The sequence below is a fragment of the Lepus europaeus genome, chromosome 7, assembly GCF_033115175.1.
Source record: "Lepus europaeus isolate LE1 chromosome 7, mLepTim1.pri, whole genome shotgun sequence".
Classification (NCBI taxonomy): Eukaryota; Metazoa; Chordata; class Mammalia; order Lagomorpha; family Leporidae; genus Lepus; species Lepus europaeus.
In genome coordinates, this window is record NC_084833.1 from 43,213,017 (window position 1) to 43,227,102 (window position 14,086).

General features: G+C 37.6%; 1 protein-coding gene across 1 annotated transcript in view; it reads right to left on the reverse strand.

Moving 5' to 3' along the window:
• Positions 1-14,086, reverse strand: part of ANO5 (anoctamin 5) — a 99,823-nt gene that overhangs the window by 70,467 nt on the left and 15,270 nt on the right. Inside the window, exon 5 of the mRNA XM_062198068.1 lies at positions 3,889-4,173. Within this exon, the coding sequence (XP_062054052.1) occupies positions 3,889-4,173 (285 nt within the window). The remainder of the gene's footprint in view (positions 1-3,888; positions 4,174-14,086) is intronic.

Here is a 14,086-nt window from a genome sequence, read left to right on the forward strand (position 1 = left end):
TGCCATCGCACTAGTCCAAGTGATCAATTTCAGCTCACAATTGATAGCTCTGATAGGTCTAAGAGTCAAAGAGATCACACAAACAAGACAAGTATCTGCTAATACTAACTGATAGAATCAAAAAGGGAGAGAAAGATCCAACATGGGAAGTGGGATACACAGCAGACTCATAGGATGGCAGATGTCCTAAACAACACTCTGGCCTCAGAATCAGCCCTCAAGGCATTCAGATCTGGCTGAAGAGCCCATGAGAGTATAGCAGGCATGGAAAGCCAAGATATCATGGAAAAAAAAAAAAAAAAGACCTAAATGAATGATCTCTGTGAGTGAGATCCCAGTGGAAAGAATGGGGCCATCAAAGAAGGAGGTACCCTTCTCCGAAGGGAGGAGAGAACCTCCACTTTGACTATGACCCTATCGGAATAAGATCAAAGTCAGCAAACTCTAAAGGCTTCCATAGCCCTGGCAACTCATGACTAGAGCCTAGGGAGATTACTGACGCCATGAACAGGAGTGTCAAATTGTTAAGTCAGCAACAGGAGTCACTGTGTACTTACACCCCATGTGGGATCAGTCCCTAATGTGTCATCTAAAGCCAAGTGATGCTATGACTGGTACTGAAACAGTATTTTTATACTTTGCGTTTCTGTGTGGGCACAGACTGATGAGGTCTTTTCTAATTATATACTGAAGTGATCTTCTGTATATAAAGAGAATTGGAAATGAAAAAATAAAAAAAACAACCTGGTGTTAAAATGGAAATGGCATAGAAAATTAATTAATTTGAAAAAAAAAATTATGTAGGATCTCTGTCTTTAATGTGCTGTACATTGCTATTTAATGCTATAATTAGTAATCCAATGGTAGTTTTTTCACTTGATGTTGCTATATGGGCAAAATGTTGAAATCTTTACCTAATATATACTAAACTGATCTTCTGTATACAAAGAGAATTGAAAATGAATCTTTACATGAATGGAAGGGGAGAGGGAGCGGGAGGAGGGAGGGTTGCGGGCGGGAGGGAAGCTATGGGAGGGGGGAAGCCATTGTAACCCATGAGCTATACTTTGGAAATTTATATTCATTAAATAAAAGTTTAATAAAAAAAAGAAATAAAATTATGCAAAAATACTAAAAAAAAAGAAATAAAGAAGAAGAGAGAGAAAGAGAGATGGAAGGAAAGAAGGGAGGGAGGGAAGAAGGAAGGGAGAGAGAAAAAGGAAGGAAAAAGGAAAGAAAAGAAAAAAAGGAAAGGAAAAAGCAAAGCAAAGAAGAGGTTTGAAGATTTTGCATATGTCATTCGCATATATTAGAGGTAGTAAAAAATAGGTATGGCGACTAATCAAAAAAACATTGTGGTAGATCTCTAATGATGGCTATAAGTTTTTGGAAAATTTGCTAATAGTGGAGATGGAACTGAAAGAATACAGATTCAAGAGATATTTAGGATTTAGATATTTACATTGATAGAAGTTACTGATGGATTGAACATGGCTGAGACAAATCGGTAGTATAAAGAAATTTTAGATTTCTTTCTGATGCTTGAATGAAGAGAGACAGAGACAGAGATAAAGACAGAGACACATATACAGATCCAGACACAGGCACAGACGCAGATTGAAAGAGGGTGGGAGAGAGGGAAAAAGAGAGAGATGGCTTTGTCTATTTTTTGATGGTGAAAGTCAAGAGAGAAGAGCTAAAAAGTTTGGCTTTAGGCAGTGCAAATACAGTGCTTGTCATAAGAACATATAAGATGATTTGTAGATATTGGGATGTACGAAATTAGAAGCATCTGAATATGTTAAAAGCCCCAAATTGAAAATAATTTAAAAAAAAAACTATCAAAAAGCATCTATATTGGAAGGAGTGCACTCATAAAATGTGAAACCCAACTGTGAAATACTATTTAGACTGAAAAGATAATGACATGAATACATGTAAGGCATTATTAGTGCAATGGAAAATAGTTCATTATAGGTGGACTGAAACTTCAGCTTCAGTGTGAACTAAGAACCAGTTCTCTGTCCAGAGTCTTGTTATTCAAGTGATCAGATGTGTTTTACTGTTCCTCTTTTATATACAAATTTCTTGGCCATATGTTAAATTTTAGTCTCCTACTGAAAGCATGAGCTTTCTCCCTCTTTACAGCTGGATAAATCTATAGCTTGGTTCATATTTGAAAGTCTGGCCTTTGTGCACAACAAAAGATATGACACAAAAATATCTTTCATATATGCATCTATATGTTCGATATACAGACATACATGCTCACATATGTATAAGTAAAATATATAGTATATACTGTGAGCTTCCAGTGTCATGATGGCTCTGAAGATGCTCTGAAAAGTATGAAATTCTATCCTGATATGAGATGTTCTTGTAATACTATTTGATTTGTATATACATAGACTACAGTGTTTGGGAGGAGGGTAGGAAAGAAGGGGCTTTTAATATGTAAATCTCTAAAATAACTTCCTCAACAGAGCAAGATTTTTATCACTCCATCATGAAGGAGGAGAAATTATTGTGCTTTGCTGCTAATTACCCTAAGGTATTTGACTGTTTACAAAGAGTAAGTAAAAGTAAACAAATACTGACATTTCTAATACTGAGCAAATTCCTAATTTCTTGCTACCAGGTTCTTGCTACCAGCAAATTCCTAATTTCTTGCCTTGTATTAGCAACTTTTTAATGTACCAAGTATCTCCAAAATACCTTAAAATTTGCAGAGTGCTTCACATACATGCTTTCATTTGCATTTCATAGTAATACCCACATTATTTTCTTTATTTCAAGAGAAATTATCTTATTTAGAAAGTAGCAGGATTATGAATCAAAACAACTTCTCTGGTTCCCTGTCATGTGCTCTTTATTTCCTAAAGGTTTCCTTGTAGGTTTTTTTCTTTTGCTTTTTAATCCTAGAAAGCAATGGGACAGTATTTTTCATTTGTGCATTTATATTTTAATAAAATCCTATGTTCTAGGAATTATATTTTTAGTACTCCTGCCAGTGAAACATTTATTTTAGATGTGGGAAAAAATATAATTTTGCCTCTTAACTTGCTCAGGAAGAGAGAGGGGTCTATGACCGCTGACCCATAGTGGCTATATTAATAAGCAGCAGATAGAAAGTGAAAAGCAATACAGAATCTAAAGTTTTCATCTAAAGTCAGAGCAATTAGAATGATAATATCTCACACTTACTGAACACTTATTATATGCCTGGCACAATTTAACTCCTTCAATTTTTTGACTTATTTAATTATCAGGGTAATCAATGAAATAGATATTATTCCTGTCTAAACACAAAACACAAAGAAATGGCCACACAGAAACCATGATTCTTTAGGAGGCAAGTTTTTAATGGGAAAGTTAAACATTCTAGAACTACAAATGTAGAGGAAATAATGGTTCAAAGACTGAAAATGGTTTTAAAAGAGGGGAAAAGACTTCTCAGGTTTCACAAACTCTATCCACATATAAAAATTTAGTTATTCCCCTTTTATTGGGAATGATTGAAACTGTCCTTACTGTATACTGAATTTCACAAGTAACCTCTATGATTATAGAACTATTTCATTAAAAATGTACAAAATAAATGTCTTCTGCTTCTCAAAATTAGGTGCTTTTCTGAGTATTGCATGAACCCTGTATCTTTACTATATCCACACTGTCAACCACTCATTTTTAAAAAACAGTTTGAGAGGTAGGGATGATAATGGGTTTTAGGGTCCAAACAAACTTTCAAACTCACCCAACACCATGAAGTGCTCATAATCTACAAAGGAACACCTTGCAGACATTGTATCATACACACACATGTACACAAGGACACAAAGACACACACACAATATTTGAAGGAATGTGCCCGAAGGTTTCTCTACCTACAATTCTGTTTCTTGCCGAGGATGGAAAGAAAGTTGATGGATCATCAATGAGGAAGAGCTCTTGACGATGTCTGCTGAACTGGGCAGTGAAATATTCTGGATGAGGATACTTCACACTTGCTGGAAGTTTCACAGCCGAAAGCATATAGGTCAATGGAGTGTCCTCATTTCGGGGAACATCACTCTCCTTAATAGGCATTTTGATTCCCAATACTTCAGCATAAGTAACTAATACCTCCCAAGGAGCATGGATCTTGACAAAGTAAGTCCTTCCATCTTCAGAGTCCTGCATTGTAAAAAGAGGAAAAAAGAACACAAAGCTTGCTGAAATATTTGTTATTGAGATGATTAAGGAAAAGAAATAAAATTTTACAAAATCTCAAACATGTGCAAGTATTTTCAGTTAATTGAAATTTTTTCAGCAAAACTTTTAGGAAACCAAATTCTTAAAACTTATGCTTACATAAACAAGGGCATAGGTACATATAATATATATGTATATGCGTGCATGTGTGTGTGTATGTATATGAAGGAGAAACAGAAAGAGACAGAGATAGAAAGAGAAATTTATGAGACTCCAAGATGGCAGAAGGGAACAATGTGCTGTGCTAGGATAGGGATAAACAGCAAAACAAACAAACAAAAAATAGCGTAGGAAGTGCGCTGTAATGGGAGAATCAGAGAAAACAAAAATGGAGTTTCTACAGAGGGAAGAGGAATGCCATGGGCCTATGTGGAAGGTCCAGCCACACAGCATGAAATCAGACACAACAAACTAAGCAGCCAAGAGTCAGAGTGGGGCAGCAGCTTGGAGATGGAGGTGAGACCAAACTGCGATAGCCTGTATTGATATAGCCAGAAAAGCATGGTGTGAGTCTGGCCTGGACACCTAAGGTACTTGCAGACCCAGCAGAAGTAAAAGGGGCACATTTATCTTACCCCATCCTCTCTACAAAAGTGGCCAGCACCCAACTGGAAAAGGGAGGTGACATTTTGGGCTCCAGCAGAAGCCATGGAAGCCTTTGTGTGTATGTATACCAACTGGCTGTGATAGGATACCACTCAAAATTTACCAAAGAACTAAATCTACAACTCAATACAATCAATTCATTAATGAACATTGGAGAAACTCTTCAAGACATCGGGATATGCAAGGCTTCTTGGAAAAGACCTCACAGCACAGCCAATCAAAGCCAAAACTGACAAATGGGATTCCATCAAGAAGCTTATACAATGCAAAAGAAACACTCAGCAAAGTGAAGAGGCAACCAACAGAATGGGAGAAAATATTTGCAAACTACACAACTAATAAAGGGTTAATACTCAGAATGTATAAAGAGCTCAAGAAATTTAAAACAAAATAAAACATACAACCCATTTAAGAAATGGGCCAAAGACTTCAATAGGCATTTTTCAATAGAGAAAATTCACATGGCCAATAGACACTTGAGAAAATGCTCAGGATCACTAGCAATTGAGGAAATGCAAATCAAAACAATAAGGTTTAGCCTCACTCCAGTTAGAATGGCCATGAAACAGAAATTAACAAATGGTAGAAGCTGGTGAGGATTTGGGGAAAGAGACACCTTGGTCCACCATTGGTGGGAATGTAAACTGGTGTAACCACTGTGAAAGACAGCATGGAGATACCTCAGAAATCTGGAGACTAAGACCTAGTGAATGAGTGGAGCTCATGAACTGGGACTATGAAAAAAGGAAAAAAAATACTGCGAGTGTGTGAGAGAACTCACAGTGTGGCTGAGATATGAGTACTCTCAGTGGGAGATGCCACAAACTCGAGCGGCCTTGGCTACTCAGTGAGAGACATTGCAGGAGGATCTGAGCTTACACTGAGGACTGCAGAGATCCTTTGTGTAGGCCTTGGTACAGAGCAGACAAATATTATTCCCACTGGGGCTAGTGCTCGGGCACTGATTGCCATCGAGAAGAAGAGCTCAGCTGAGTGGAATTACTTCCGTTCTGATTAAAAAGAGAGAGAGAGAGAGAGAGACTTACCACACCCAACCTGGGTGTGTCACCTTAAGCACACCCTTAACCCTGAAGAACTGAACAGAGCTCTCTGGCCAAACCCACCACAAGTCTCTAGAGAGTCACTGAAAGCGGACAGTCCCCTTATGTTAAGAGTCATAATACAACAAAAAAAGAAGCCACAGTGGGAAAAAAAAAGAAAATAACGAGTATCTCCACAAATGCCAAACAACAAATGCAACAACTGAGGGAACAAGAACAAGGAAGACAACATGACACTCCCAAAATAACATGACAATTCAATACAAGATTATGAAGACAACAAGATAGAAGAAATGAAAGAAATAGAACTCAAAAAATTTATGATAATAATACATAGAAGTAATCAAAAACAAATGCATGAGGGCCTGCACTGTGGCTCACTTGGTTAATACTCTGCCTGTGGTGCCAGCATCACATAAGGGCGCTGGCTTCTAGTCTCTGTAACTCCCCTTCCACTCCAACTCTCTGCTGTGGCCCAGGAAGGCAGTGGAGGATGGCACAAGTGCTTGGGTGCCTGCACCTGTGTCAGAGACCAGGAAGAAGTACCTGGCTCCTGGCTTCAGATCCGCATAGCTCTGGTAATGGCAGCCATTTGGGGGGTGAACCAATGGAAAGAAGACCTTTCTCTCTGTATCTCTCTCTCACTGTCTCACTCTATCTGTCAAATAAATAAATAAATAAAAAGAATCATTAAAAAAAACCCAAATGCATGAAATACTAAAATCCATGCAGGACATGAAAGAAAATCTCTCTCATGAAAATGAAATCTTAAGGAGGAATCAAAATGAAATGAGGAATTCAATAGAACAAATAAAAAACACAGTTGAAAACCTTAAAAATATAATCAGTGAGGCAGAAGAGAGAATATTGGACTTAGAAAACAGAGCACAGGAAAGCATACAGTCAAACCAAAGAAAAGAAGAGGAAATTAGAAATCTAAAAAATATGGTTGGGAATCTACAGGATACTATTAAAAAACCAAACATTCAGGTTCTAGACGTTCCTGAAGGCATTGAGAGAGAAAAAGGATTAGAAGGCCTTTCTAGAGAGATACAAGCAGAAAAATTCCCATCTTTGGAGAAACAAAAAGACATCCAAGTACAGGAAGCACACAGAACTCCCATTAAACATGACCAGAAGAGATCCTCACCACAATGAAACATAAAGAAAAGATTCTAAAATGTACAAGAGAGAAATTACTCTCAGAGGATCTCCAATGAGACTCACAGCATACTTCTCATCAAACCCTACAGGATAGGAGGGAATGGCGAGATACAGCCCAAGTGCTAAGAGAAAAAAACTGCCATCCCAGAATATTATATCCTGCAAAGCTTTCATTTGTGAATGAAGGTGAAATAAAGACCTTTCATAGCAAACAGAAATTGAAAGAATTTGTCACCACTCATCCAGCCCTGCAAAAGATGCTTAAAGATGTGTTACACACAGAAACATGGTCATCATATGAAAGAAGGTAAAGGAAGAAAATCTCGCAGTAAAAGATCACAGGAAGTTCAAAGCATATATTATAAATATCTTTGGAAAAATGTCAGGGAAAAGTCACTACTTATCAATAGTCATGTTGGATATAAATGGCCTCAACTCTCCAGTTAAAAGACACAGACTGGATGAATGGATTAAGGAACAAAACCCATCTATTTGCTGCCTACAAGAAACACATCTTCCCTACAAAGGTGCATGCAGACTGAAAGTGAAAGGTTGGAAAAAAGATATTCCACGCTAACAGAAACCAAAAAAGAGCTGGCATGGCCATCTTAATATCAGAAAAAATAAACTATAACACTAAAACTGTTGAGACAAGGAAGGGCACTATGTAATGATTAAAGGATCAATTCAACAGGAAGATGTAACTATAATAAACCTGTATGGACATAATAATAGGGCACTGGGTTATTTAAAAGATATGCTAAAGACCTTAAAGGGAGACTTAGACTCCAATACAATATCATTGGTGGACTTCAATACTCCACTTTCAGCAAAGGACAGATCAACTAGACAGAAAATCAGCAACGAAACAGCAGATTTAATTGACACTATAGACCAAATGGATCTGACAAATATCTACACTTGAAGAATACACGTTCTTCTCAGCAGTGCATGGATCCTACTCTAGGACTGACTAGGCCATAAAGCAAGTCTCAGCTAAGTCCAAAGAATCGAAATCATACCATGCAGTTTCTAAGATGACAATGGAATGAAGCTGGAAATTAGCAACTCAGGAATCCCTAGAGCACGTGCAAACACATGGAGATGGAACAACATGCTCCTGAATGAACACTGGGTCACAGAAGAAACCAAAAGAGAAATCAAAAACTTTCTGGAAGCAAAGGAAGATAACAACACAACATATCAAAACATATGGAATACAGCAAAAGCAGTGTTAAAGGGAAAGTTTATAGCAATAGGTGCCTACATCAAGAAACTGGAAAGGCACCAAATAAATGAGCTACCAATGCATCTCAAGGATCTAGAAAAGCTGCAGCAAACCAGATGCAAAACTAGTAGGAGGAGAGAAATAATTATAATTAGAGAAGAAATCAACAGAATTGAATATGAAAAAAAAAACATTACAAAAGATCAGCCAAACAAAGAGCGAGTTTTTTGAAAAAATAAACAAAGTTGACACTCCATGGGCACAACTAACTAAAAAAAGGAGAGGGAAGTACTAAATGAATAAAATGAGAGATGAAAAAGGGAATGTAACAACAAATACCACAGAAATAAAGAGTCATCAGAAATTACTACAAAGAGTTGTATGCCAGCAAACAGGGAAATCTATCAGATATGTATAGATTACTGGACAAATACAATATACCTAAAGTTAACTATGAAGACAAAGACCTAAACAGACCCATAATTGAGACATAAATTGAATCAGTAATAAAGGCCATCCTGGCCAGCGCAGTGGCTCATTTGGCTAGTCCTCCACCTGCAGCGCCTGCACCCCAGGTTATAGTCCAGGTTCGGGCGCCGGATTCTGTCCCAGCTGCTTCTCTTCCAGTACAGCTCTCTATTGACCCTGGAAGGCAGTGGATCACGGCTCAAGTGCATGGGCCCTGCACCCATATGGGAGATGAAGAGGAAGCACCTGGCTCCTGTCTTCCATCGGTGCAGTGAGCCGGCCGCAGCGCGCCAGCTGTAGTGGCCATTTGGGAGGGTGAACCAATGGAAGGAAGACCTTTCTCTCTCTCTCTCTCTCTCTCTCTCTCTCTCTCTCTCACTGTGTAACTCTGCATGCAAAAAAAATAAATAAATAATGTTAAAGGCCCTCTCAACAAAGAAAAGCCCAGGATCAGGGGCTTCAATGCTGAATTCTGCCAGACATTTAAAGGAGAACTAATTCCAATTCTTCTCTAACTATTCAGAACAATTTAAAGAGAGGGAATCCTCCAAAATGCTTTCTATGAAGCATCACCTTAACCTAAACTTGAAAAGGATGCAGCAGAGAAAGATAATTACAGACAAATTTCCCTGATGAACATAGACACAAAATCCTCAATAAAATTCTGGCCAATAGAATGCAACAACACATCAGAAAGATCATCCACCCAGACCAAGTGGGATTTATCCCTGGTATGCAGGGATGATTCAATGTTTGCAAATCAATCAATGTGATACACCACATTAACAGACTGCAGAAGAAAAACCATATGATTATCTCAATAGATGCAGAGAAAGAATTTGATAAAACACAACACCCTTTCATGATGAAAACTCTAAGCAAATTGAGTATAGAAGGAACATTCTACAACACAATCAATGCAATTTATGAAAAACCCATGGCCAGCATCCTATTGAATGTGGAAAAGTTGGAAGCATTTCCACTGAGATCTGGTACCAGACAGGGATGCCCACTCTCACCACTGCTAATCAATATAGTTCTGGATTTTTAAGCCAGAGCCATTAGCAAGAAAAAAAGATATTAAAGGGATACAAATTGGAAAGGAAGAAGTCAAACTATCCCTCTTTACAGATGATATGATCCTTTAGGGGATCTAAAGTACACTATAAGAGACTATTGGAACTCATAGAAGAGTTTGGAAAAGTAGTAGGGTATAAAATCAATACATAAAAATCAACAGCCTTTGTATACACAGACAATCCCTCAGCTGAGAAAGAACTAAGATCAATCCCATTCACATAGCTACAAAAACAATCAAATACTTTGGAATAAACTTACCCAACGATGTTAAAGAGTTCTACAGTGAGAATTACAAAACATTAAAGAAAGAAATAGAAGAGGATACCAAAAAATGGAAAAATCTTCCATTATCATGGATTGGAAGAATCAATATCATCAAAATGTCCATTCTCCCAAAAGCAATTTATAGATTGAATGTGATAACAATCAAAATACCAAAGACATTCTTCTCAGATCTGGAAAAAATAATGCGGAAATTCATATGGAGGCACAGGAGACCTTGAATACCTAAAGCAATTTTGTACAACAAACACAAAGCTGGAGGCATCACAATACCAGATTTCAGGACATACTACAGGACAGTTGCAATCAAAACAGCATGGTACTGGTACAGAAACAGATGGATAGAACAGTGGAACAGAACAGAAACACCAGAAATCAATCCAAACATCTACAGCCGACTTATATTTCATCAAGGATCTAAAACCAATTCCTGGAGCAAGGAGAGTCTATTCAACAAATGGTGCTAGAAAAACTAGATTCCCATGTGCAGAAGCATGAAGCAAGACCCCTATCTTACACCTTACACAAAAATACACTCAACATGGATTAAAGATCTAAATCTATGACCCGATACCATCAAATTATTAGAGAACATTGGAAAACCCTTCAAGATAAAGGCACAGGCAAAGACTTCTTGGAAAAGACCCCAGAGGCACAGGCTGTCAAAGCCAGAATTAACAACTGGGATTATATCAAATTGAGAAGTTTCTTCACTGCAAAAGAAATAATCAGCAATGTGAAGAGGCAATGGACAGAGTGGGGAAAAATATGTGCAAATTATGCAACAGATAAAGGATTAATAACAGAATCTAAAAAGAGATCAAGAAACTCCACAACAACAAAACAAACAATCCACTTAAGAGATGGGCCATGGACCTAAATAGACATTTCTTTTTTTAAAAAAAGATTTATTTATTTTTTACTTGAGAGTCAGAGTTACACAGAGAGAGGAGAGGCAGAGAGAGAGAGAGGACTTCCTTAAGGCATTCGGATCTGGCTGAAGAGCCCATGAGAGTATTTTAGGCATGGAAAGACAAGACACTCTGGAAAAAAAAAAAAAGACCTATATGAAAGATCTGCGATTGAGATCCCAGTGGAAAGAATGAGGCCATTAAAGAAGGAGGTACCTTTCTCTGAAGGGAGGAGAGAACTTCCACTTTGACTATGACCCTGTCGGAATAAGATCGAAGTTGGCGAACCCTAAAGGCTTCCATAACCTTGGCAACTCATGACTAGAGCCTAGGGAGATTACTGATGCCATGAATAGGAGTGTCAAATTGTTATGTCAACAACAGGAGTCACTGTGTACTTACATCCCATGTGGGATCTATCCTTAATCTGTTATCCAATGTGAAGTAATGCTATAACTAGTACTGAAACAGTATTTCTACACTTTGTGTTTCTGTGTGGGTACAAACTGATGAAATCTTTACTTAGTATATACTGAATCGATCTTCGGTATATAAAGATAATCGAAAATGAAAAAAAAAACACTTGGTTTTAAATTGGAAATTGCATAGAAAATTAATCAATTTTTAAAAAATATCATGTAGGATCTCTGTCCTTAATGTGCTGTACATTGTGATTTAATGCTATAACTAGTACTCCAACAGTATTTTTCACTTTGTGTTGCTATGTGAGGGCAAACTGTTGAAATCTTTACTTAATATATACTAAACTGACCTTCTGTATATAAAGAGAATTGAAAATGAATCTTAATGTGAATGGAAGGGGAGAGGGAGTGGGAAAGGGGAGGGTTGTGGGTGGGAGGGAAGTTATGGGGCGGAAGCCATTGTAATCCATAAGCTGTACTTTGGAAATTTATATTCATTAAATAAAAGTTAAAAAAAAAGAGAGAGAAAGGACTTCCTCCCGATGGTTTACTCCCCAGTTGGCTGGAACTGGCAACAGCTGGAACTGCCCTAGACATTTTTCAAAAGAGGAAATCCATATGGCCAACAGACACATGAAAAAATGTTCAAGATCCCTAGCAATCAGGGAAATGAAAATCAAAACCACAAGTTTCACCTCACCGGGTTAGAATGGCTTATATATAGAAATCAACAAACAGCAGGTGCTAGTGAGGATGTGGGGAAAAGGTGACACTAATACACTGTTGGTGGGAATACAAACTGGTAAAGCCACCATGGAAGAAATTTTTAGATTCCTCAGAAACCTGAATATAGTCCTTCCACATGACCCAGCCATCCCACTCCTTGGAATTTACCCAAAGGAAATTAAATTGGCAAATAAAAGAGCTCTCTTCACCTCAATGTTTATTGCAGCTCAATTCACAATAGCTAAGACATGGAATCAACTCAAATGCCCATCAACAGAAGACTGGATAAAGAAATTATGGGATATGTGCTCTATAGAATACTATACAGCACTAAAAAAAAGAAATCCGGTCATTTGCAACAAGGTGGAAGAATTTGGAAAACATCATGCTGAGTGAATTAAGCCAGTCCCAAAGGGACAAATATCATAGGTTCTCTCTGATCTGTGACAACTAACTGAGCACCTAAAAGGAAACCTGTAGAAGGGAAATGGACACTATGAGAAACAATGACTTGATCTGCCCTTGTCCTAACTGTCAAGGAACAACTTAAAACTCTATCCCTTTTAGAATTTTTTCCTACTTAATATTATTGGTTGAACTCTTTAATTAACACATAATTATTCTTAGGTGTTTAAATTTAACTGAAAAATGGACCCTATTAAATATAAGAGTGGGACTAAGAGAGGGACGACCAGTACAGATCGGCACTTGCTCACTCAGACTTACTCCTAATGGTAGAGCTAGAAACATGCCAGGGGATTCCAAATCAATCCCATCAAGCTGGCATGTACCAATGCCATCTCACTAGTCAAAGTAATCAGTTTAAGTTCATAATTGATCATAATGATAGGATTAAGTGTCAAAGGATCACATAAACAAGACCAGTGTCTGCTAATACTAACTGATAGAATTAAAAAAGAGAGAATGATCCAACATGGGAAGCAGGATACACAGTAGACTCATAGAATGGAAGATGTCCTAAACAGCATTCTGGCCTCAGAATCAGCCCTTAAGGCATTTGGATCTGGCTGAGAAACCCATGAGAGTTTCTCAGGCATGGAAAGCCAAGACACTCTGGTAAAAAAAAAAAAAAAAAAAGACCTAAATGAAAGATCTCTGTAAGTGAGGTCCCAATGGAAAGAACAGGCCATCAAAATAGGAGGTAACTTTCTCTGAAGGAAGGAGTGAACTTCCACTTTGACTATGGCCTTGTTTTAATATGATTGGAGTTTGTGAACTCAAGAGGCTTCCATAGCCTTGGTAGCTCAACACAAGAACCTCGGGTGATTACTGACACCATAAAGAAGAGTGTCAATTGTTAAATCAACAGGAATCACTGTGCACTTACTCCCCATGTAGGATCTCTATCCTTAATATGTTGTAGTATGTGAATTAATGGTAAAACTAGTACTCAAACAGTATTTTATACTTTGTGTGGCTGCAAACTGTTGAAATCTTTACTTAGTATATACTAAGTTGATCTTCTGTATATAAAGATAATTGAAAATGAATAATGATGTGAATGGGATGGGAGATGGAATGGTTGTGGGTGGAAGGGAGCTTATGGGGGAAAAAGCTGCTATAATCCAAAAGTTGTACTTTTGAAAATTATAGTTATTAAATAAAAGTTTTTTTTTTAAAAAAAAAGAGAATTGGTGATTGCTTATTGCATTGGTGTTACAGCCTTGACTCCTCTGTTGAGGAATGGTGTTTTTTTTTTTTTCTCTCTCTCTATTCGTACTATTTGTTGAACTCTTTTACTTAGGGTAGGGCTAATTATACAATCATGAAGTATATTGAAAATTGTTCATTGTAAAAATTAAGAGTGGGAATTTTGGGCAGGGGAGGGTTGGGTGGGAGGGAGGATGGGGGGGGTGAGTGCCACTG